The 25,810-nt window shown below is 50.2% G+C and overlaps 1 protein-coding gene across 1 annotated transcript; it reads left to right on the top strand.

Moving 5' to 3' along the window:
• Positions 1 to 10,295: 10,295 nt before the first annotated feature.
• ATP13A1 (ATPase 13A1) lies at positions 10,296 to 25,704 on the top strand. Its single transcript, XM_010997347.3, has 26 exons — positions 10,296 to 10,787; positions 12,966 to 13,055; positions 13,172 to 13,362; positions 14,740 to 14,812; positions 15,014 to 15,169; positions 15,273 to 15,342; positions 15,422 to 15,528; positions 16,112 to 16,241; positions 16,366 to 16,421; positions 16,942 to 17,068; positions 17,149 to 17,286; positions 17,366 to 17,486; positions 17,834 to 17,991; positions 18,299 to 18,474; positions 18,549 to 18,659; positions 19,706 to 19,831; positions 20,636 to 20,744; positions 22,270 to 22,469; positions 22,552 to 22,648; positions 23,123 to 23,283; positions 23,354 to 23,468; positions 23,554 to 23,750; positions 24,619 to 24,761; positions 24,940 to 25,051; positions 25,137 to 25,280; positions 25,366 to 25,704. The coding sequence occupies exons 1-26, from the start codon at positions 10,311 to 10,313 to the stop codon at positions 25,474 to 25,476; spliced, it is 3,696 nt and encodes a 1,231-aa protein (XP_010995649.2). The 5' UTR covers positions 10,296 to 10,310; the 3' UTR covers positions 25,477 to 25,704.
• The last annotated feature ends 106 nt before the right edge of the window (positions 25,705 to 25,810 follow it).

Below are 25,810 nucleotides of genomic sequence, written 5' to 3'. Positions count from 1 at the left end.
GAGCAGCAAAGAAAGAAAAGCGCCCTCACGCTGGGATGGTCTCTCTCCAGCTGGGAGGTCAGCAGGGACAGAAATGGAGTTTCCAAGGCTCAGAGGAGAAAAAGGCAACCACTTGGCAGACAGAACGGAGGGTCCCTGTGATCCTAAGCCCTGGACACAAGCCAGCAGGGACGAGCTGGTACTGGCTGCTGGAGATCTGTGATGAGCCGGTGGGGGGGCGGGCAGCCCTGGGGCCCACCGCACAAGGCAGCCTCAGGGGACAGGTGGTGGCATTGTGGGCTCTGGCTGGGGGGTGTGCAAAACAGAACACCCTGGAAGCCCCATAGAAAAGCACCACTGCTGGTGTAGACGGAGTTGGGGCGCAAGCAGCCGCGCCTAGTAGCCGCTGCCTCCTCCTGACGCCATGTTTGGCGTGTTCTCGCGAAAAGAGAGGTGGGACTTGGTCGTAGCCTCGCGGGGGTTGCGTGGAGGCGGGGCTGAAAGCCGAGCCCTTAGCCAGGGGCCCTGCAGCTTCACAGGGGGGATTTGTTTAGATCCCCAGGCAGAGAGGGTGGATTTACTCCATTGGTGCCTTTGAAAACCTGCAACTCTGGGACAGGCGGTGAGCGGAGTTCTGGCGCCCAGAGTGGGTGATTATGGGTATTGACAACAGGCCAGTGTAACTTAGTGAACCGTACTGTATGCGGAGGCGGGGCTGGGGTCGGCATTGACCCTGTGGTACAGCATAGACTCAGGTGTGTGACTGCATGCTCACTACAGTGGGTCCTAGCACCTGACACTGGCAGAGCTGTGCTGGTGGTTCAGGGGGCCCAGAACCTGGGAACACCAGAGCAGGTGGCCAACATTCCCACAGCTATGGTGGGACAAGCGCAGCGTCAACAAAGAGTACTTTGTAAACCCTCATGACAAGTGACAGACAACACCACAGAGGGCACCTCCTGGTAGACATCTCCTGTGGAGGTACACTCAGCGACTTCTTCCCAGCTAAAGCGCTCCAACCCTGCCCACCACACACTGCAGCTCAGACACAGGTCTAGAAGCCTCTATTCCAGCAAAAGGGGAGCCAACCTATCAAGGCTGTGACAACCACAGAACAAAAAAGGAGGCCCCACAAAACAACAAGGATCAGGGCAGGCGCCAATCACAACACCAACCACACCCCCAATCAAAGGGATAACAGCCAACACACATGGAAGAAAGATGTGGCAACCATCCATACTAAGAACAGCCCTCAAAACAAAACTATTAGATTCACACAGTCTACACAGGAATTAGATTTTTTTTAAAAAAAAACTTTAAACTTTAAATTAAAAACAGCCCTAAATTATTTCATTGCTATTAATAGCAGGGTGTTTGTATCTTTCTGAATTAATTCTTACTTTGTGGTTGGTTTTACTCCTTTGATAACTATGTAAGTTTAAAAAGCTACAGCTCTAAACATTCTTAGAAACAATGAAGAGTTCATATATGTAAATTTAAGAATATATGTGCAGTTAAAAAAAAAAAAGAAATGAGCTATCAGTCCATGAAAGACCATGGAATAAACTAAGAAGACATATTACTAAATGAAAGAAACCGGTCTGAAAAGGCTACAAACTGTACAATTCCAACCAAATGACATTTGGAAAAGGCACAGCTACAAAAACAATAAAAAGATCGTGGTTTCCAGGCGTTTGGGGAGAGGGAGGGAGGGAGGAATGAATAGATGGAGCACATGAGATTTTTAGGGCAACAAAATTATTTTGTATACTATAGTGGTGGCTACATGTCATTATGTATTTGTCAAAACCCATAGAATGTATATCAAGAGTGAATCCTACTGCAAACTATGGACTTTGGTTGATAGTAATATGTCCACACTGGCTCATCAGTTATACCTAATATGCCACACTGATGAAGGATGTTGAAGGTAGGGGAGTATATATGTGTGGGTGGGGAGGGCTATGTGTGAACTTTCTGTATTTTCTGCTCAATTTCACTGTGAACCTGAAACTGCGCTAGAAAAAAAAGTCTATTAGTAAAAAAAAATTAAAAACAGCCCTTCAAGACCGCAGTAGATAACTGATACCCCTAAATCCATAGAGCCAGAGAAACATAAGTAAAATGGAGACACAGAGGAACCACTCCCAATTAAAAGAACAAGAGAAGTCCCCTGAAAGAACGAACAATGAGATATACCTCAACTGTCTACTAGATCATGACTTCAAAAAGAGTTAAAAGCACTGAAGGAAATAAGAGAGACTATGAATAGAGATGCAGAATACTATAAAAAGGAAATATAAAGAGGAGACAATTAAAAACATAAAACTAAATGACTGAAAGGGGAGGGTATAGCTCAAATGGTAGAGTGCATGCTTAGCATGCACAAGGACCTGGGTTCAATCCCCAGTACCTCCTCTAAAGGTAAATAAACCTAATTACCTCCCCCACAAAAAAGAAAAATCCCATAAAAAAACTCAATGGCTGAGATAAGAGCTGAGGAACAAATAAGTGACTTAGAAGACAGGATAACAGAAGTCACCCAATCAAAACAGCAGACAGAAAAGCAAGTAAAAACCAATGAAAACAATATAAGGTACATATGGGATAATATAAAGTGTGCCAACCCAAGCATAGTAGGGGTCCCAGAAGGAAAAGAAAGAGCAAAGGGAATTGAAAAGGTATTTGAAGAAATTATGACTGAAAACTTTCCAACCCTAAAGAAGGAAACAGGTATCCACGTACAGGAAGCACAGAGGGTCGCAAACAAGAAGAACTCAAACAGACCTACATCAAGACATATTATAATTAAGATGGCCAAAATTAAAGATAAAGACATGATTCTAAAGGCAGCAAGAGAAAAACAAAGAGTTAGTTACAAGGGAACCCCCATAAGGCTTTCAGCTGATTTCTCTACACAAACACTGCTGCCCAGGGAGTGGCAAGATATATTCAAAGCCCTGAATGAAACAGCTGCAGCCTAGGATACTCTACCTGGCAAAACTATCCTTTAGAGTAGACGGTGAGATAAAGAATTTCACAGACAAGCAAAAACTAAAAGAGTTCAGCAATACTAAACCTGTGCTAAAAGAAATATTGAAAAGTCTACTCTAAATAGAAAAGAAACAGGAAGCTATAGAGATGAGGACCACCATAATTGGAAATGTTGTAACTACAATGAGCTGCAAGGGAATAAACATGAAGATGTAAAAAAAAAAAAAAAAAGACATCAAAATCATTAAAGGTGGGAGAGGGGAGCAAGAAAATATAAAATTTTTTCTCTCTCTTTTTTTTCTTTTTTTTTTCTTCATTCTTTTTAGGATGGGTTTGAGCCTACATGACTACCAATCTAAAGCAAACAAATATAGTAATGGGTTAACATATCTGAAAAACCACAAAATATGAAAACAAAGATACGTGTGTATATGCATGACTGGGACATTGTGCTGTATACCAGAGTCTGACAAATTGTAATTTACTGTACTTAAATTAAAAATAAAAAATAAAAAGAACAGGTTAACCACAAATCAAAAGCATACAACAGAGTCACAAAACCCAAAAAAGAAGCCAAGCTAATACAAAAGAAAATTATCAAACCAAAAAAAGAAAAAACATGTTTGTTTTCTACGTCTGTGAGTCTGTTTCTATTTTGTAAATAAGTTCATTTGTGTGGTTTTGTTTTTTTGGGGTTTTTTTTTTTTTTTTTTTTTTTTTGGACCTGGAGATCATCACTCTAAGTGATGCAAGCCAGAAAGAGAAAGAAAAATTCCATATGGTAACACTCATATGTGGAATCTAAAAAAGAAAAAAGATGTGTGAAATGATACTTTAGGGCAAATCTGTAAATCAGACCTCTACCAGTGCTTTTGTTATGGCTGGATGTTCTGTTTGTAATATTGTTGGCTTGTTTAGTGATTACTTTCTTTGGAAAAAACTCAGGAATGGAAATGCTGAATCATATATTTGTATTAGAATTTTCTTTAGGAATCTCCATACTGTTTCCCATTAGTGACTATTCAAATTTACATTCTTATCAGCAGTTCACAAATATTCTCTTTTCTCCACATTCTCACCAACACTTGTTACTCACTGCATTTTGATAATAGCTTTTCTGACAGCTGTAAGATGGCATCTTATTGTGGTTTTGATTTGCATTTCCCTGATAATTTGTGATGCTGAGCATCTTTGCATGTATCTGTTAGTCATCTCTGTGTCTTTTTTGAAAAAATACCTATTTGGGTCCTCTGCCTATTTTTTTAATCAAATTGTTACAAGTTTTTTGATGTTGAGTTGTATGAGTTCTTTGTATGTCTTGATTTTAACCCTTTGTCAGATACATTGTTTGCAAATATCTTCTCCCATTCATTAGGCAGCCTATTGTTGATAGTTTCCATCATTGTGCAAAAGCTTTTTAGTTTGATGCAGTCCTATTTTTTACTTTTGTTTTTGTTTCCTTTGTCCAAGGAGACTTAGCTAAAAAATTTTGCTATGACTGACATCAAAGAACATACTACTTACTGTTTCTCCTAGGAGATTTATGGTTTCATATCATACATTCAAGTTTTTAACCCATTTTGAGTTCATTTTCATATATACTGTGAGAAAGTAGTCCAAGTGGATTTTTTTTCATGTAGCTCTCCAGTTTTCCCAACACCATTTATTGAAAATGTTCTTCTTCCTACTGTATTTCGTTGTCTCTTTTTTTCTTCATAGATTAATTGACCATATACAAGTAGGTTTACTTCTGAGCTCTCTAGTGTGTTTCATTGGCCTATGTGTCTATTTTTGTGCTAGTACCATACTGTTTTGATTAATGTAGCTTTGTAGTTTGACTTGAAAACAGGGAGCATTAAATCGCCAGCTTTCTTCTTTCTCAAGATTGTTTTGGCCATTCAGATTTATTAGATATTTTTATAGTTATTGTCTAATTCTGTGAAAAATGCCATAGGTATTTCAATAGAGATAGCATTGAATCTTTAGATTGCTTTGTGTAGTATAGTCTATTAACAATATTAATTCTTCCAATCCATGAGCATAATATGTGATTCTAATGTTTCTGTCATCTTCAATTTCTTTCATCATAGTCATATTTTTCTGAGTACAGAACTTTTATCTCTTTGTTATATTTATTCTTAGGTATTTTTTAATGCAATTGTAAATGGGATTATTTTCTTAATTTATCTTTATGATTTTTCACTCCTAGTTTTATAATGCAACAGATTTCTGTATACTAATTTTGTATCTTACAACTTTAGTAAATTTATGTTTTAGTTCTAACATTTGAGGGGCATCTTTTGTTAACATGGTATATCACATTGATTGACTTGTGGGTATTTAACCATCCTTGCGTCCATGGTATAAATCCCACTTGATTGTGGTATTCATTTTAATGTATTGTTGAATAAAGTAGACTAATATTTTGTTGGGGATTTTTACATCTATGTTGACAAATAATACTTTCCTGTACTTTTCTTTCTATGTGGTGCCTTTGCCTGGTTTTGCTACCTGGGTGATGGCCTCATAGAATGAGTTGACAGCATTTCTTCCTCTTCAAATTTTTGGAATAGATTTTTGGAATAGATAAGGATATATGTTAACTCTTCTTTATATGATCAGTTTAATTCACCCAAGAAAACATCTGGTTTGCTGGGGATTTTTAAATTACTGATTCAGTTTCATTACTGGTAATCAGTCTATTCATTTTCTCTCCTGATTCAGTCTTGTAAGATTGTATATATGTAGGAATTTGTCCATTTCTCCTAGGTTGTGCAGTGCATTGGTGTATATTTGTTTGTAGTAGTCACTAAGCTCTTTTGTATTTCTGTGGCTTCAGTTGTGTCTTCTAATTTGTCATTTCTGATTTTATTTATTTTGGCCATCACATTTCTATTCTCAACAAGTCTAACTAAGGCTTTACAAATGTTATCTTTTCAAAGATCCAGCTCTTAGTGTCATTGATCTTTTCTACTTTTTTAAGTCTCTATTTAATTTATTTCTGCTCTGGTCTTTATTATTTCCTTTCTTCCGCTAACTTTGGGAGTTGTTTTTTCAGTTGCTAGATGCCAAAAGGCATTTTTATTTTGCTAGTCAAAGTATAGCAATCTAAAGACTAATTTCTAATTTCTGAGGCTTTTATTGATCCATGATATATGTTGGAGCATGCAAGTCTCCATCAATTAAAAAAAAAAGGATACAAATGCTAGGATCAGGGATTAATAAACTAAAACTGAACTTTACTTGAATACCAAATACATAGTAATGAATACACTTGATAATGGAAGCAATTTTATCTATGGCTTTTATTTTTCTTTTTGGAATTTGATAGAGTTGTCAAACTATTACATCTTGAAATATTAATTAATTAATTTTTAAAAATTGAGTTATAGTCAGTTTACAATGTTGTGTCAATTTCTGGTGTACAGCACAATACTTCAGTCATATAGGACCAGACATATATTCATTTTCATATTCTTTTTAACCATAAGTTATTACAGGATATCGAATATAGTTCCCTGTGCTATACAGTATAAACAAGATAGAAAATAAGCTCCTTGACATTGATCTTGATAGTGATTTCCTGACTATGAAATGAAAAGCACAAGCAACGAAAATAAAAGTTAATGAGGGGGACCACATCAAACTAAAAACTTCTGCACAGTAAAAGAAGCAATCAACAAAAATAACAAAAAAAGGCAACATACAGAATGGGAGAAAATAGCTGCACACAAGATGTATGGTAAGGGGTTAATATCCAAAATGTAAAAGGAACTCATACAACTCAATGGCCAAAAAGAGAAACAATCCAATCTTAAAATGAGAAGAGTATTTGAATAGACATTTTTCCAAAAGTCATAGAAATTACCAGCAGGTACATGAAAAGGAGTCCTACATCACTAATCATCAGGGAATTGCAAATCAAAATCATAGTGAGATATCATCTCATTCCTAGAATGGCGATTATCAAAAAGACAAGAGATATCAAAGGCTGGTGAGGATGTGGAGAAAACTGTGCGCTATGGGTGGGAATGGAAATTGGTGAGGCCACTGTGGAAAATGGCATGATGTCTCCTCACAGAATTAAAAACAGAGTTACCAGGGGAGGGTATAGCTCAGTGGTAGAGTACATACTTAGCATGCATGAGGTACTGGGTTCAATCCCCAGTATCTCTGTTTTAAAATTTTTTTTTAATAAGTAAATGTAAAGCAAATTTTTTTAAATAGAGCAAACATATGATCCAGCAATCATACTTCTGCGTATATATCCAAAGCAAAAGAAATCACTACCTCTAAGAAAATGAAATCAGTATCCCAAAGAGATAGCTGCACTCCCATGCGCACTGCAGCATTATGCACAATAGCCAAGCCCTGGAAACAACCTAAATATCCTTTGACCAATGTATGGATAAAGAAAATGTGAAACATATACATATTACAAACATATATACATACATGTATAGATATAACAAATATGTATATTACAAATACATATATTAACAAAATGTGATATACACATATGAATATTATTCAGCCTTAAAAAGAAGGAAATCCTGCCATTTGAGACACCATGGATGTAACTTGAGGGCATTATGCTAAGTGAAAGTCAGACAGAGAAAGACAAATATTGCATGATCAATATGATTTATACGTGAAATCTAAAAACATGGAACTCATAGAGTAGAATGGTGGTCGCCAAAAACCAAAGGGTTGGGGAAATGAGGAGAGGTTGGCTAGAGGGTACAAACTTCCAAATATAAGATGAATACGTTCTAGGGAGGTAACATACAGCATGGTGATGATAGTTGAAAACACTGTACTGTATACTTGAAAGTTGCTAAGAGAGGTAACTATGAGGTGATGGACGTATTGACTAACTTTATTATGGTAATCATTGTGTAATACATACATGTATCAAATTACCATTTTGTACACCTTAAATTTATACAATGTTATATGTCAGTTATATCTCAATGGAAACATGGATGTGTCTAGTAATATTACTCATAGTTTTCAAAACTTGGAAGCAACCAAGATGTGCTTCATTAGGGGAATGGATAAATAAGCTGTGGTCCATCTGGATAATGGAATCTTATTCAGTGATAAAAAGAAATGAGCTATCAAGCCATGAAAAGACCTCAAAGAACCTAAAATGCAGTACTAAGAGAAGAAGCCAGTCTGAAAAGGCTACACACTGCTATGATACTATAATGATGGCTGCACCTCATTATATATTTGTCCAAACCCATAGAATGTACAATGCCAAAAGTGAAACCTAGGTCTAACTATAGACTGAGCGATTATGATGTGTCAATGTAGGTTCATCAATTGTAATAATGTACCACTCTGGTAGAGGATGTTGATAAACTAGCATGAAATAAAGGGTTTTTTTATTAAGTTGGCCCGCCATAAAATCTCTTTTCAGTGGGAGAAAATAAAATGTCTTTCTCTAATTTGAAAATGTATTGAAAATTAGAATGGAGAAAACAATTATAGTTAAGCAGAAATTTACATGCTGTTTCTCCAAAACAATTTGATGATGTCTGAAGAGGCAAGACAAGGACTAACTGCCCCTAAATTGGACATTATGTGTTGATTGTAACAAAAACTCACGCGGCAAACTGACTCAGATTTTTAAATAAGACTGCTTGGGAATTCAAAAAGTCACCAGAAAGGGGCAGTCAAATGCGACATTCTCGGTTTCCTTACTAAAATGTAACTATTTGGAATCCAACTCTGATTTCACAATCTCAAATTGCCTCTGTGCTTTAAAACCATACCCCCTAAAAAAGGGATGTTAAACTTACAGTATCCAATGTGCTTCGGAGTGTTCAAAAATGATGAATATTTTGGACACTAAGAGTGGTGTATGATGAATTTATAGATGCAAAGACCTGACTGACAAATAGCTGGTCTACAAAACAAACCTGTTTTGGAGACCTCTGAACGAACTCCTACAAGTCAAAAAGCTCATTGTTGCTAGTTAGTAAAATTCATGCTGAAAAGCTTTAGATGGGAGAATATTTAGCTTGATGTCATCACACTGGAATGACATCGAGAATCTGAGTAATTGCGGGCTTACTAAGAGCAGAGAAGCAAGTCAAAGTGATGTCATCTCAGTATTAATACTACATAAAAGAAAAGAATGTAAAGGTTGCAGTCCATTCAGAGAAGTGTTACTGGAACAGAAAACTTAAAAGAGTAAAAATATCCTACTGTGTAATATGGGACAGCAAGAAATGTCATGTTATTTTTATTAATTATAGAATATTATCTAAGTCCTATAGCATTTATGTTCTTTTGCAGTCTTACATACTGTATCTTAAGAATCTTAAGATTAGGAGTTTGGGATTAGGAGATATAAACTACTATATATAAAATAGATCAGCAACAAGGTCTTAAGGTATAGCACAGGGAACTACATTCACTATCTTAATGTATAATGAAAAAAGAATATGAAAAAGAACACATATATATAACTGAATCACTATGCTGTACACCAGAAACTAACACAACATCGTAAATCAACTAAACTTAAGTTTTTAAAAATCTTAAGAATATGCAACAATATAACCTACAATTTTTATATCCAACAGAGTTTAAAAAGTAGTTCAAATGAATTGCTGTATCAGAGGACAGAAACATTATAAACATATATAGACACATTTTTCTTAAGCATATTGTCTGATGTGTTTTCTACTAGTATCTAAGTGCTATAACACTAATTGACACTTGTAGTTTTGTTCAAACAATAGCATTTACATAACAGGAGAATAAATAATACAGAAAAATGCATCATTTCAAATAAACACCAATTTTCCATATTCTTAGGTTAACATAGTTATCTGTGTGTAATTATTATTTATTACATGATGCCTCTTGTCACGTATGGCTGTCCGGTCTTCACTCCCTAAGGCCACCAGCCCGAAGCTAAAGACCTCGAAGAAAGGGCCTCTCTGCCGGTCTAGATCGACCTGGAACCCCACCCGACCACCGCCCCTCACAAGCCCCGCCCCCGAACACTGGTACTTCTTTGGCCCCGCCTCCTCAGTGTCCAGGCTCCGCCCCTCATGACCCCTACAGAGCCTTCTCCGAGGTGGACTCGCCTCTTCCGGTTTAGGTTGTCATGGTGGCCCCCCGCCCGCCTTGCCTCGTCTTTTCCGGTCTCAGTCCGGCGTGGCAGAGCAAGCAGGCTGCCTTAGCCCTTTTCAAGCCCTCTCTGTCATGGCGGCGTCCTGACTCTTCTTCCGGCCACAGCCTGTCATGGCGGTGGCCTGAGCAGCCACTCCCAGACCCAGACCTCTACGTTGCCTTGGCTCTTCTTAGTCCCTGCTGCTATGGCGGCGCCCAGGTTTACCGGAAGTAAAACATCGGAAGTGAGCCGGTGCCTCTGCCCGGAAGCGAGCACGGCGCTGGGAAAGATGGCGGCGGCGGCGGCGGGCAATGCGGTGCCTTGCGGGGCTCGGCCTTGCGGGGCCCGGCCCGCCGGGCAGCCTAAGCCCAAGCCGCAGCCGCGCACTCTCCTTGCCGCCGGGCCGGCGCTCATAGCGAGCGGCGACGAGCTGGTCGCCGCCGTGTGGCCGTACAGACGGCTAGCGCTGCTGCGGCGCCTCTCGGTGCTGCCGTTCGCCGGGCTGCTCTACCCAGCCTGGCTGGGCGCCGCGGCCGCCGGCTGCTGGGGCTGGGGCAGCAGCTGGGTGCAGATCCCCGAGGCCGCGCTGCTCGTGCTCGCCACCATCTGCCTCGCGCACGCTCTCACCGTCCTCTCGGGGCATTGGTCCGTGCACGCGCACTGCGCGCTCACCTGCACCCCGGTAAGTGCGAGCGCACGAGCCTGACCCCCAGCATGGTTGGGTCTCACCGCGGATCCCAACCACTGCGTTCGTGTCCGTCCCCATCCCGGTCTGGTCCCTAATCTGCAGGGCCTGGGTCCCCAGCGGCACCCTCCGCCCTTTTACGCTACCTAAGTCCTGGCCCCGCTGCTGACTTGGCTGTGCAGCCCCGCGCAGGTTACTTCCCTTCCGTGGGGTGGTCATTTAGATTGCATAAGGTAATACCTGTTAAAAGCTTAGCGCAGGGCCTAGCATGTGTCGCCTTTTGGTAGGGCTTGTTAAAGCTAGCTCCCATGCTAGCGAGTACTCGGTTGTTTATCCCGTAAACGTTCCTACGTTCTTTGTTGTCTGTCTCCTATCTTGCTTTTCAGATGTGAGGCTAGATCTGTGGGATGGGTTTTCCCGTCTGTGGTGCGTGGTTTGAGAACTGAGCATCAGTACTGCTGGCCAGTGCTCAGAGCCACCCCCTATCCCACCACCACGACCCAAATGAGCTTGAAATGCAGTTAATAGGAGCGTTTAAGAGGAGCAGGAGCTATTTGTGAGCAAGTGACTTAACTGCTTGGAGTCTCTTTACGTCCATCTGCAAGAGGAGGGTGATGGTAGTGAGCACTGCCCTCAGAATACAAGAGCAAGGTAGTGCACGTGACCCTTAGTCCTGAGATCTGGATGAACAGTTGATATCAGTGACTGTCACTGCCCTCTGGGCCTGTGTCTGATGACACCGGCCTGTTTGGAGCCATGGGCCCTGAGGTCCACCTCCAGCCAGCCTCCTCTCTGATCCCAGGCATGCGTTTGCTGAAGGAAGAAACAGAACAGCACCGAGGGCTACAGAGAAGGAGCCCCCTGTCTTTGACTGCAAATGTAGACTGAATCCTCTTTCTCTTCTGAGAAAGCGAAATCTTTCTCATCCAGGGGCAGGACTGAACCTTCTGGAGTTAGTGGCTGCAAGTCAGGACGAACTAAGACCCCAGCAAGGGACAAAAGAAAGGAGAGGAGTTGGGAGAAGGGGGCTGACACTCCAAAACTTCCAACTGCTTTTTAGCCTGCAGCTGAAAAGTGTGACTATTAACTTCCTCTCTGGGGATGGAGAAGAAAGAAGAGCTAAGCAGCTATGGGGTTGGGACAGGCAGGTCTGGGTTTGCATGAGAGATCTCAGACGGGTGCTTCTGCTCTCTGGGTTTCAGTTTCCCCTTGTGTAAAGTGAGAACCATAACACCTCCCTCAGGGTGCCATTGTAAGAAGAAACTGAGGTGACATCTGCAAAGCGCCTGAAATGGACTTGCCCGGCTTTGCACTTTTTTCCGTGGTTTTGCACTTTTTTCCATGGCGTCACCAGAGTTTATAGTTATGTCTTTTGTCGTTATGTTCTGCCTGCTTTGGTGGCCCGTGAACTCCTAGAGGGGCAGGGCTTTGTTTCTCAGGGTCACCGCCTCTGGTGGAGCAGAGTTAGGATGGATGCAGCTCACAGAATGAGGGAGCACTAATTCAGCTCCATTCAGCCCCTCCACCTATCAGGTGCTGGGGAAGTAGCAGTGAACCAAGCACAAAACTCCTTGCTTTCATTGGCATTAGTTGGGGTGCTAGAACTTGTACTCTGCCGTCAGTTCTAAAGACAGAAAATAGGACCAGGACTTCGTGAGGTAAGTTTATATGGAGCATCAGGGGCAGCTTCCTGAGATGGTGATGTTGGAGCAAAGGCCTTTGAAGCAGGTGTGTGACCATGCGATCCAGGCAGAGAAAACAGCATGTGCCAAGCCCCTTCGCTGAGCAAGGATGAGCCTCATCGCCTCTCCCGTGTCATTCAAGGAAACAGCAAGAATAGCAGTGGGGGCGGAGGGCAGAGCAGGAGCAGCAGGCCAGGTGGGCTGTGACAGGGCTTGGCTCCTAGGGACAGCATTCTTCCTGTCTGAGTTGGTCTTCAGCAGGAGAGCCCTGGGTGTTGGGTGCTGTTCGTGATCCTAGCTTTACAATCTGGGCGGGGCCAGAGGCACAGTAAAGTGCTGTCCCTTGTCCCAGTGTCAGGCAGGGGAGTGGCCAAGCCAGCACCCAGAGCCCAGGGGCGTGTTCCAGAACATGTCCACAGGGCTGCAGGGCCCACCACCTCCCCCCAGTGGAGGCAGTGGAGCTGGGGCTTGAGCAGCACTTTGCCCCTGTCAGGAGTACGACCCCAGCAAGGCGACCTTCGTGAAGGTGGTGCCGACTCCCAACAATGGCTCCACAGAGCTCGTGGCCCTGCACCGTGATGAGGTAGGGACCACCTGCTGGACACACCTTCCCCCTCCCCACTGTGGGGCTTGTGTGGGATTCCCCAGGCACTGCCATTCGCAGATCAGGGGCCTCTGCCACACACACACCTCCCACAGGGGGAAGACGGGCAGGAGGTGCTGTCCTTCGAATTCCAGAAGATCAAGTATTCCTACGATGCCCTGGAGAAGAAGCGCTTCCTCCCCGTGGCCTTTCCTGTGGGAAACGCTTTCTCATACTACCAGAGCAACAGGGGGTTCCAGGAGGACTCGGAGATCCGCGCAGCCGAGAAGAAGTTTGGGAGCAACAAGTGAGTCTTGACATCCTCGTGCATTGCCCCTGCTGACACGGGGCTGGGGCTCTGCCTTGTGGTCACAGGTCAGGTCCCTGTCCCAACTAGTGGCTCCTTTCCCGTTCATTTATGCCCTGTGGTTTGGAGGAGTCCACCTTTTCAACAGAACATCCCAGGTAACGTGGCAGATGTCCTTTGAGAAACATGCTCTAGTCTAGTCTCCCCTAAACTTCCCTGCTGATAGGAACCCCCTGGAGGGCCACAGTTGGGAACCCTTCCCCATCACGTGTGTAGCTCTTCACCGGAGCCTAGCCCGGGGCTGCTCATCCTTGTCTTGCTGTTGTAAACTCCCTCTTTTAAATTCTTTCTATAAATGTGAATTCCTGCCATTCTTAATCATACATATCCCAGCACTTTATGAATGGTGATTTCAAAAGATGTCGGTAATCAGAACAGCTCTGATTTGTACGGGGTAGAATACAGATGCTCTGTACACACTCCTTTAATCTCCCCCAAAACCACCAGTGTTGACACGAGGCTGGGAGAGATCAGAGCTGGATTTCAAAGCCCCCGTCCTGGTCATGGTGATAATTGCCCTTGACCTGAAAATGCTCAGAACTTCTCAGGAATCATTTCTTCACCTAATTGCTTTTCACAAGTTACAAACACGTTACCACAACCAGTGATCTAATAGGAAGGTTTATAGAAAACGGTTACTGATCCTCCCGCCACCCCCGGCAGCCTGAGATGTCTCCTTTCACACCACCCTCCCTTATGCAGAGGCACCCCACACAATCCAGGGTGGGGCTCCGTTAATTTTTATTGCAGTGGGGCCACTGCAGTTTCTTTTTCTCAAATCCCATGTCCTGGACATCCCTCCAGTTCTCCAGGACAGGGTGAGGTGGCCCTAGTGGACCTGGCCAGACAGGGCCACCACACACAGTGCTGCAGAACATGCCTTGGGCCCCGCTCCTTGAATTCCAGGGCTTTTATTCAGGGAGTCTTTGGCAAATTTCAGCTCCATAGTTGGGTGGGGCTCAGGCCCTGTATTTCAGGCCCCAGGGAGTTGCCACAGCACCCGCTGCCAGGCCTCCCGTGTGCAGCTTCAGGGGTCCTGTCCCACAGTCCGTCGTTCCTTCTCCTCTTCCCTTGTCATTCATCCAGAAGATAGTATCTTGCCTCCCTCACCTCGCACCAGCGCCACGCAGAGGGGCAGTCAGTGTGCCTGCTCCAGTGCCTCGTGGACGAGGAGAGCCGTAGTTGAATGGAGCATCCCAGGTGTCCGGAAGCTCGCCAGGGCTCCTAGTTTCCCAAGAAGGCCTCTGGTGCCCCCAAGTAGAGGTGTCGGGTGGGTCCTCCCACTGTGAACAGGGCATGGCGTCTGATCTCTTTTAGGGCCGAGATGGTGGTGCCTGACTTCTCAGAGCTGTTCAAGGAGAGAGCCACGGCGCCCTTCTTTGTGTTCCAGGTAAAGCAGCAGCTCTGGCCCTTCCCCCCACCCTGTTCCTTGGGGCTTTCACAGCCAGAGCAACCTGTGTCCACCTCCAGACCTGAAAACCTCTCCCTGTCCTCGTGGTCAGAGCCCATGGGGAGAGCGGCCCTTGGTGTGCCATCCAGTCCTCAGGCATCTCCCTGCGTTCCCGGAAACAGACAGGCCTGTGTCCCGCAGGTGTTCTGCGTGGGACTCTGGTGTCTGGATGAGTACTGGTACTACAGTGTCTTCACACTCTCCATGCTGGTGGCCTTCGAGGCCTCCCTGGTGCAGCAGCAGATGCGGAACATGTCAGAGATCAGGAAGATGGGCAACAAGCCCCACATGATCCAGGTGTGGCCAGTAGGGAGACGGGTGGGTAGGAGGGTCCCTGCCGTCTTGGGGTGGGTGTGGTGAGGGTGCTCCCTAAAGCTGACGATTCACCACCCTGGCCCAGGTCTACCGAAGCCGGAAGTGGAGGCCCGTCGCCAGTGATGAGATTGTTCCCGGAGACATCGTCTCAATCGGTGAGGCCCAGTCCTGCTCCATGCCAGTGGGAGCCCCTGCCTCGGGCTTCTGTACAAACCTCCCGTCCCTGGCCTGCAGGCCGCTCCCCGCAGGAGAACCTGGTGCCATGCGACGTGCTGCTGTTGCGGGGCCGCTGCATTGTGGACGAGGCCATGCTCACCGGGGAGTCAGTGCCCCAGATGAAGGTGCTGGGTCAGGAGTGGGGGAGAGAGGCGGTCCTCAGTCTGCTCAGGCATGTCACTGTCCCATTCACTGAGGAGGAAACAGGCCGGGGAAGGGCAGGTAGCTGGGCCAGGATCCTGCCCAGATGCAGATGGAGGAGGGACGAGCCCCCAGCCCAGGAGACAGGAGGCAGGTAGAGGGGGCACAGCATCTGATGGAGATGCTGGGTTTCCTGGCGGGTCAGCACGCTGGACAGAGGGGAGCTGGGTGGTAATAAGGAGAGGGATGAAGATAAGAGGTCAGGAGCATCGTGGGGTATCAGGCATCCTGAGCCCTCAGGCTGAGGTGGCTGACAGGAGTGGGGTGGGGGAGCTGTGAATCTGGGGTGAGTCCAGTTTCAGGGTTACAGGGAGTCATTGTTGCACATGCAGGAGAGAAGAGAAAGCGGGGCCCTACCCCTGACGAGGTACACCAGGTTGGGTGGGGAGCCCTGTAAGGGTCAGGCGGGCTCCTCCCAGCCCCAGGGTCCAGCTCTCCAGACTGGGGTCAGAGAAAGAGGCCAAGGTGGGACTAGCCATCGACTTTACCATCCTACCCTCCTCCCAGGAGCCCATCGAAGACCTCAGCCCCAGCCGAGTTCTGGACCTCCAGGCTGACTCCCGGCTCCATGTCATCTTTGGGGGCACCAAGGTGGTTCAGCACATCCCCCCCCAGAAGGCCACCACCGGCCTGAAGCGTAGGTGCCTCAGGGGCGTCTGGGGGTATCCTTGCCCCACCGTCTCCACACCTCCGACATCTGCTTGGCTCTGAAAGAATCAGGACAAGCAGACATAAATGATGGCTCTGCTTTGTCTCCCCAGCGGTCGACAACGGGTGTGTGGCGTACGTCCTGAGGACTGGATTCAACACATCCCAGGTGCGGCACCTTTCCCACTTCTGAGGAGGGTGGTCCCTGGGACAGATGGTGGACAGTTGCAAAGGCAACTTTTTCAGACCCCAGAATGTCCACCCCACAGTCTCCCTGACAGCCTGTACTGGGCTGAGGGCCAGAGCGCAGAGACAAGCCCCAGACCAGGCCCGCTCTCCCCACTCAGGTTCTGGTGAGGAGCACAGACAGCAGCAAGCTTGGGGATCTGTGATCACAGTCTTTGTAAACTCTGCTCAGGTGGCATGAGGGCTCTCTGGTAGAGGTGATGGTCAGACCTCCTGGATAACTCATCCCCCTCATCTTGGCCACTTCATTCCCTGACCCCCAGGCTTCAGCCATTGGTCTCTAACTCTATATGTGCTGTAAGCTTGGTTGCAGCTGCCCACATAGCTGTGTCAGGCCAGGGCAGGCGCTCCTCCTCAGCAGAGGGAGAATCTGGCCCTGATGCTTTTAGGCCTGGGAGGCTGCCACCCTCCCAGGAAAGACCTCCATCCCTCCGTCCCTCCAGGGCAAGCTGCTGCGCACGATCCTCTTCGGGGTCAAGAGGGTGACAGCGAACAACCTGGAGACCTTCATCTTCATCCTCTTCCTCCTGGTCTTTGCCATTGCAGCAGCTGCCTACGTGTGGATCGAAGGTAAGCATCATGACCTCCTCCACCATATCTGCCAGGTCCCATGCCTGTGGCCCCCAGGCTGTCAGGCCTTGTCTTTGCAGGTACCAAGGACCCCAGCCGGAACCGCTACAAGCTGTTTCTGGAATGCACGCTGATCCTCACCTCAGTCGTGCCCCCTGAGCTGCCCATTGAGCTGTCTCTGGCCGTCAACACCTCCCTCATTGCTCTGGCCAAGCTCTGTGAGTTTCTGGGGCAGGGCTGGGGTCCCGAGTGGGCTGGGCCCTGACAGGACCCCTGACCCTGGCTCCCACCTCCCAGACATGTACTGCACAGAGCCGTTCCGGATCCCCTTCGCCGGCAAGGTGGAGGTGTGCTGCTTCGACAAGACAGGGACCTTGACCAGCGATAGCCTGGTGGTGCGCGGTGTGGCTGGGCTTCGGTGAGCATGGGGAGTCTGGGTGGCGAGGCTTTCTGGGAGCTCGGGACAGACAGCTGCCCAGCCCAAGCCTTCGAAGTGAGGGCCTGTCACAGACCCTACCACAGAGGTCCACTCCCCAGGCAGTCCTCAATGTGAGTGACAGTGGCAGGGGCTCAGCTTGGGCCCCAGACAACCACGTGACCTCTGGGGGCATCTGTGAGACAGGTGCAGTTGTCACAAGGATCAAGCTAACACCCCGCAGCCTCCCCACAGTGACTGGCAAGGGGCATGGGGGCCTGTCCCTCATCCTGAGTGGCACTTGCCAGGGGTTCTTCCACCTTGTAACGAGCTGTTCCTCATCCTTGCAGAGATGGGAAGGAGGTGACCCCTGTGTCCCACATCCCCATAGAAACACACCGGGCTCTGGCCTCGTGCCACTCCCTCATGCAGCTGGATGACGGCACCCTTGTGGGTGACCCCCTTGAGAAAGCCATGCTGACGGCCGTAGACTGGACGCTGACCAAAGGTGAGGGGCTGGAGCCTCGGGCACACCATCAGGTCTTACGCAGGCGGGCTGTACCTCTCAGACACCTGTGTGTCCAGCTCAGGGGCAAGCGGGTGGGCACAGGCTCACCTCTGACCTGGAGTAGGGTCCTTCACGGCCAGATCTCCCAGCTCTGACCCCTCCCGGAGCCAGGAGTTCCTGCAGGCCCCGGATCTGGAGGATGTGGGAGGAAGGGGGTGGAGGGAGGAAGGGCTCGGAGGGGGCAGGCGGGGGCTTGGCTGCCTCTTTGGAGCGAAGGCCCTCAGGACTCGTGCTTATTTGTTTCCAGATGAGAAAGTATTCCCCCGAAGTATTAAAACTCAGGGGCTGAAAATTCACCAGCGCTTTCATTTTGCCAGTGCCCTAAAGCGAATGTCCGTGCTCGCCTCCTATGAGAAGCTCGGCTCCACCGACCTCTGCTACATCGCGGCCGTGAAGGGGGCCCCCGAAACCCTGCACTCCATGGTGAGCCAGCCCCGGCCCGGGGGGAGGTGGGGTGGGGTGGGGCGGTCGGTGACATCCCCCTGCGTTCCCTGCAGTTCGCCCAGTGCCCAAATGACTACCACCACATCCACACGGAGATTTCCCGGGAAGGAGCCCGTGTCCTGGCGCTGGGGTACAAGGAGTTGGGGCACCTCACCCACCAGCAGGTAAGGGTCCAGGCTCCCCACCTGCCAGCCCATCGTCCATGTCACCTTAAGTCCCCTGTAGCACCACCGTGAGCATGTACAATTTTGTCTTCCTCCTCCCCAGACTTTAACCTTGGAGGCCCCAGTGGCACTCAGTCCTTGATACCTTCTCCTCCCATGCATGCCCCACCCTCCATGAGACCCCATCCCATCCCAGAGCCCAGGACTGCTCCCTAGAGAGCACACCCAGGCCTCACCTGCTATCCTCACACCACCTTGGGGAGTTCCTGGAAGCACCTTGGACTCCATCTCCAGCCCAACTCCACCCCTGCCCTGCCCAACTACCTGGTCACTGCATGGTCTTGGGACATCCCCAGCCCTTGGTCACATCCCACGTCCCATCGGCTGTAGGCTCTCCTCCCACCTCCACCACCAACATTGCTCTTTTACCTGCTTCCATCTTGGCCCTCATCCAAGTGGCTCCCATCTGCTTGGACCCAGTAGCCATGAGAGCCTTCCAGAATATACACTAACCAGGTCACACCTCTGTGTTCAGAGCCCTAGTCAAGGCCCATTCCTGAGCCTTGTCACAGACACCCTCAGAACCACCGTGCTTTGTGCCACTCACAACCCTCTCTGCCCCGTTCCCCTGCCTTCTCTCTCAGGGTACTCAATGCTTTGATTTCTGTGGTTTTCTTTATCACATGTCTCCTGCAAGAGAAGGCAGGCTCCTTGAGGGTGGAGATTTTTTGGTTTCTGGTATAAAATAGAGGGTGAACTCATGCTCAGTGGTCATCAAAGGAGAGTCCCAACTTTCCTGTCTTGGAAGCTGAGTCAGAGGAGCTCGCTGTTGTCCACACTAGGGGGTATAGAGGCACCATTGGGCGGCCAGGACCATCCAGCCACCACTGAGCCCCTCTACCACCAGGGTGCCTGTCACCCTCCCCACACCTGTCACCTTCTGACCCTCTAGTGTCCCTCCTGCAAAGATGGGGCCTTCCCTGTTAGAGCCTGGAAAATGGAGAGGGAGGGACAGGTCATGAGGGCACTCCTGTGTTCATCCACAGGCCCGAGAGGTCAAGCGGGAGGCCCTGGAGTGCAACCTCAAGTTCGTCGGCTTCATTGTGGTCTCCTGCCCGCTCAAGGCTGACTCCAAGGCTGTGATCCGCGAGATCCAGAATGCCTCCCACCGGGTACGGCCACTGGACCCCTCCCCAGCAAGCCCCATGGGTGGGCAGTCTTGGCCACTCCTTACAGGGAGGGGGGATGTGACAGTAGAGGACAGTTCCACCCTCAGTGTGTCTCGGGTGTTGGAGGCAAAGATTCAGTGGATTTTGGCTGAGCTCCACCATGGCTTGGGTACTAGTCCTATCCTGGGCCTGAGGATGCTCTGGGACCCGGCCTGTGTCCACCCTTTGCACATCATTTTCCTGGGCCCCTAGTATCCCTGGGAGATGAGGGCTGGGTCGGAGGATGTGGAGGCAGCACGCAGACAGGCCATGTCTGACCCAGTGGCTTTTATCTGTCAGTCCTGGCGGTTTGCATTGTCTAGTTTGGGAGTCAGGATATAGTTTAGGGTGTGGGAGGTGAACCGGCAGTGTAACAGGGAGGTGACATGATTAGTCCTCACCTGGCCCTCAGCAGTGAAGGCCCATGTTCCCATCACCGGGATCTAAGCCAGGAGGCTGGAGCTTGTGTCATACCCATCCCCAACCCCTGCCTAGGGCATCTACGAAGCCCAGAGTGCCCATGCCTGTCCATGCCGAGAGCTGGGTCTTAGTTTGCATTGCAGATGAAGGCTATTGGTGTTCTTTGAAAGACACACATAAACATATCCATTGTAGGAAAAACCACCAGGTGGGGCAGATTGTGGCCCTTGGAAGCCCAATCCCTCTCAGGGGACCAAGAACTCCCACTATGGCTTCCTTAGAGGGGACTTGGCTCCAGGTCTCTAGGCTGGATTTCTGACCCACTGAGCTTCCACCCTCTCCCTTCAGGTGGTCATGATCACCGGTGACAACCCCCTCACTGCCTGCCACGTGGCTCAGGAGCTGCACTTCATTGAAAAGGCTCACACACTGATCCTGCATCCTCCCACGGAGAAAGGTGAGGCCTCGTGTGGTCAGGAGCTGGGGGGACCCTGAGTCTAAGAAACAGCTCCCACCTAGTGGCTTACCTGTGTACACACCCAGTGGCATCCAGTACCCGTGACACAGGCCTGTGGATCACAGCCCTGCCCCATGCTCAGGCTTGGGCTGTCTGGCCAAGGAGCTCCCCCACCAGCCTGTGCAGCAGCACGTGGGCGGTCACTGGTTCCAGGACTAGCGATGACTTAACAATCTTAAGGCAGTTGGTTGTAATCACACCAGCCCACATTTCATATCCTCCCGCCCACCCTAGGCCTGGCTGGCAGCCTGTGCATAGCAAGTGCTCCTCTCCTAAGCACAAGGACTGCTGGTGCTCATGGTTGGCATGGCCAGACCTGGGGAAGAGGGCTTGGTTTGGAAGACCATGCTGGCCCCTTTACCTCACACAGGAGGGCTTGCTGTCTCCATACCACATAGGAGGAAGCCAGCCAGGTTAGGGGTTGGGACCTCTCCCTTAAAGATAACGAAACAGAGAAGTAAACCCACCCACCTACATCACTTGGTGACACTGTGACTAAGGATTTGAACTCAGATGTCCTGACTCCAGAGCTCATGGTCTCTGGCCTCTCTGGAGTAACCAAATTGCTTGCAAGTGGTGCCTCAGAATTGGACCAGTTAAGGGGTAGATCCAAGTCCCAGCCCCTCTGGCTGGTGGGGAGGGAGTCTGTCAAATGCCATAGGACGGCACCCAGTGCAGAGCATGGCTTAGGAGCAGGATATACCTTGTTCCTAAGGAGTGTCGCCAGGCTGCAGACGAGGGGTGGGCGCTGGTGTGGTGGCCTGGCCTAGGGAGGGCTCCAGAATCTCCAGCCCTTCTCTCAGTCTGCACTGTTGATCCCAGGTGTCTGTCCTAGTCCCAGGCTCTAGGCTTTTCCAGAGCCTGGAGATGGTAGGCAGGTGGCCCAGGGGTGACTGCCAAGACTGTTGATTGGCCAGCAAAGCTGCTCTAACAAAACCCACAACAAAAGCCAGGTGGCGCTCGCTTTCCCTCCAGGCTGAGACAGCTCAGGGCAAACTGCCCAGTGCTGAGAGGGCTGATGGGCTGCCCTCAGCTGCCCTCGGTGCTCAGTGTCTGTGCCTAGATCAGCCAGCTAGAAACAGGAAGTGGCTAACAAGCAGTCTGCCCAGGGGGAGTGTCTCGGGTGCCCTGGCCCTAGGAGAACAGAGTTTCAGGCAGGGCCCCAGGGGTAGGGGGAAGTCAGGCTGCCTGAGTTTGAGTCTGTCATATGATCTTAGGTCAGTGGCCCAAGCCCTGGGTTTTCAGATCCTTTGTCTGTGTCTAAGGTTCTGTGGATGCCCTCTGCGGGGTGCCCAGGGTCTGGGGTACAGGTTGGTATGGATCGGGGTTGGGAGGAATAAGGTGGGATGGGGGCCGCAAAGGTGCTCCAGAGAGGACAGGCTAGAACTGCACATGTGGGGTTCAAGTGAGGAAGTCCACCTGAGTAGCTGTGCCCTATCCCTGACCCTGGGCGCTGGCCCTGCAGGTCAACCATGCGAGTGGCGCTCCATCGATGGCAGCATTGTGCTGCCCCTGGCCCAAGGCTCCCCAAAGGCGCTGGCCCTGGAGCATGCACTGTGCCTCACGGGCGATGGCCTGGCCCACCTGCAGACTGAGGACCCCCAGCTGCTGCTTCGCCTCATCCCCTACGTGCAGGTGTTTGCCCGAGTGGCCCCCAAACAGAAGGTGGGTACCAGGGGTGGCAGAGGGCAGGCAGAGCCCTGGGGACAGCACACAGCCCTCACTTGGCCCATCTCTGCCCAAATAGGAGTTTGTCATCACCAGCCTGAAGGAGTTGGGCTACGTGACCCTCATGTGTGGGGATGGCACCAATGACGTGGGTGCCCTGAAGCACGCTGACGTGGGTGAGCCCTGGGCTTGAGGGCTGTTTCTTCCTTAACTGTCTGCCAACACTGGCTTAGCATCAGGGACACATCACTGGGCAAGTTCTGCCAGGAGGCAGTAGTGAGGGGATGGGTCAGGGGCCAGTGGGACTAGGGATCCGAAGGGCTCTAAGGCCAGGAAGGGACACAAGTGTGTGAGGAACAGTGTGGCAGGGGCCACCAGGACCTCTGGGAGAGTGGGAACCCCCTTTGTTGGAAATCAGTTTTGATCTATCTAGTGTTACATGCTTTATCTGGGTTTTGTTTTTCAGGTAGTTTGTGGAAAGTAAGACAGGCTCTCTGAGGCACTTCTGGGGATGGGTGGTCGGGTGAGATGGGGAGGTCTCTAGCTGCACTGAGCAGACCCTCCGGTCTATGCTCCATGCTGGCCTCACAGACCGGGGGTGCCTGGGGTGACAGGCTCCCTCTGGCTCCTGACACACACTCTCCCACCAGGTGTGGCCCTCCTGGCCAACGCTCCTGAGCGGGTCATCGAGCGGCGGCGGCGGCCCCGGGACAGCCCCGTCCTGAGCAACAGTGGAGGCAGGGCCACCTCCAGGGCGGCCAAGCAGAGGTCTGGGCTCCCACCCCCGGAGGAGCAGCTGGCCTCCCATCGGGTGAGTCTCAGAAGGGGAGCACTAGCGCCCCCTTGTGGTCAGGTCTCACCCCCTGCTGCCTGCCTCACAGGACCGCCTGAGCCAGGTGCTGCGGGACCTGGAGGACGAGAGCACACCCATCGTGAAGCTGGGGGATGCCAGCATCGCAGCGCCCTTCACCTCCAAGCTCTCCTCCATCCAGTGCAGTGAGTCCTGCTCCCTGCTCCTCCCCTGTCCCATCCCTAGACCCGTCCCACCTGGACCCATGCCCACACCTGCCTTCCCTCACAGTTTGCCACGTGATCAAGCAGGGCCGCTGCACGCTGGTGACCACACTGCAGATGTTCAAGATCCTGGCGCTCAATGCCCTCATCTTGGCCTACAGCCAGAGTGTCCTCTACCTGGAGGGAGTCAAGTTCAGTGACTTCCAGGCCACGCTGCAGGGGCTGCTGCTGGCCGGCTGTTTCCTCTTCATCTCCCGCTCCAAGGTGGGCCAGGACCCTGAGCAAAGCAGGAGCTCCCGCCCCAGCCCCCAGTGCCCTGTGCTTTTCTGAGCCATAGCGCCTGCCCCGGTGGTGCTGGGAGGCTTTTTGGATTGATGACCAGTAACGCTCAGGCCAGAGCAGGCTTTTGCAGGCGTCACTGCTTGTCCGTTTTGTTCTCACAGCAGCCCTCAGGGTGGGAACCGTCATCCCCAAGTTACAAATGGGAATCGGGGCAGGGTAGGTGCCCTCTGAGGCGCTTCAGAGTGTCACAGCTTGGACCCAGCACTGTCCACAGGCTGCATTCTCGGGTGGGCCACACAGGTGTGGAGGGAAGCTGGGGGAAACAAATACCAAGGCCACTCAGAAAGTACGCAGTGCTGAGAAAAACACCAAGTGAGTCACACGGGCTGTGGGGAGTGGCCTCAGGATGGGTCAGGGAAGCCTGTGTGATGCTGACATTCAGACCAGTGCATAACCAATGTGGGAGCCGGACAGGAGCTAGGAGGAAAGGGCATGTTCCGAAGATGGTCATGGGCTGATGCGAGGAGGCCCTGGTGGCTAAGGAGGATGGGAGGTGGACTGGTTGACCATGCACGCCCCATAAGCCACAATGAGGGCTTTAAGTTTATTCCAGAGCCAGGATGGGGTGGAACTTAAGCCCCTTGTGGCTGCTGCACAGAGCCTAGGCATTGAGCAAAGCCGGGATGGCATCTGGGCTGCAGGTCTAGAGGGTGCACAGGGTTCTGGAGACTGGTGCCAACCCATAACCCCCAGAGTTTGGTGACTACTCTCTATAAGTCCTGCCACGAAGCAGGGTAGGCAGGTGACCGGAGGGTGAGCCTGGGCCCTGACCTCCACCCTGCTGCTGCAGCCCCTCAAGACCCTCTCCCGAGAGCGGCCCCTGCCCAACATCTTCAACCTCTATACCATCCTCACGGTCCTGCTCCAGTTCTGCGTGCACTTCGTGAGTCTCGTCTACCTGTACAGTGAGGCCCAGGCCCGGAGCCCTGAGAAGTGAGTTCCTGCATTGGGGTAGGATGGGGTGTTCCCAAAGGAGGCAGCATCCCTGTGGTAGAGGGTGGCAGGAAGAACACACTGGCGTTGGCCTGGGTGACCAGGGCCAGGCCAGCAGGGTCTGCCAGGCAGAGCCCTAGCTCTCTGCAGGGGCCCTGACCCCCATGTGTCCCTGCAGGCAGGAGCAGTTTGTGGACCTGTACAAAGAATTTGAGCCAAGCCTAGTCAACAGCACAGTGTACATCATGGCCATGGCCATGCAGATGGCCACCTTCGCCATCAACTACAAGGTGAGGCCTGGCCCCTGCCTGAGCACACCCTGCCCACCCTCTGGGCCCCCACAACACACAGCTGTCTATCCATTTGTCCCCACAGGGCCCACCCTTCATGGAGAGCCTGCCCGAGAACAGGCCTCTGGTGTGGAGCCTGGCCGTGTCTCTCCTGGCCATCGTGGGCCTGCTAGTTGGCTCCTCGCCTGACTTCAACAGCCAGTTTGGACTCGTGGACATCCCTGTGGAGGTGAGTGGCCCCTTAGACATGGTCCTGGGACTCAACCTGGATCCATCAGCAGGCACCCGACTCACCAGCACTCCCTGCTCCACAGTTCAAGCTGGTCATCGCCCAGGTCCTGCTCCTGGACTTCTGCTTGGCACTCCTGGCCGACCGCGTCCTGCAGTTCTTCCTGGGGACCCCAAAGCTGAAAGTGCCTTCCTGAGACGGCGGTGCTGGCACCTGCTGCCCACCCTGCTGCCGCTGGGCAGGAGCCCTACAAGGGCCCCAGGAGGGAACACTGCCCCCACGGTGAGGCTGGTTTGGCCTTGCCCACCAAGACTGAACTGGGACACCCCCACCCTACCTACTATGGCCGTCTGAGGGCCTGGCTGGCAGAACCAGCCCTGGGCCAGCACCTTTGGTAAATAAAGCAGCATCCATGATTTTAAAAGCTCTGCCTCCATCTCTCTCTGCCACAGAAGGGGTCATTGGGTGGGTGGGAGGCAGGGTGTTCACTGAGGAAGGTCCTGGCACCCTCCTGGGCCATGTGAAGTTCT

The sequence above is a fragment of the Camelus dromedarius genome, chromosome 27, assembly GCF_036321535.1.
Source record: "Camelus dromedarius isolate mCamDro1 chromosome 27, mCamDro1.pat, whole genome shotgun sequence".
NCBI classification, from domain to species: domain Eukaryota; kingdom Metazoa; phylum Chordata; class Mammalia; order Artiodactyla; family Camelidae; genus Camelus; species Camelus dromedarius.
This window is presented reverse-complemented; position numbering and strand designations above follow the sequence as displayed.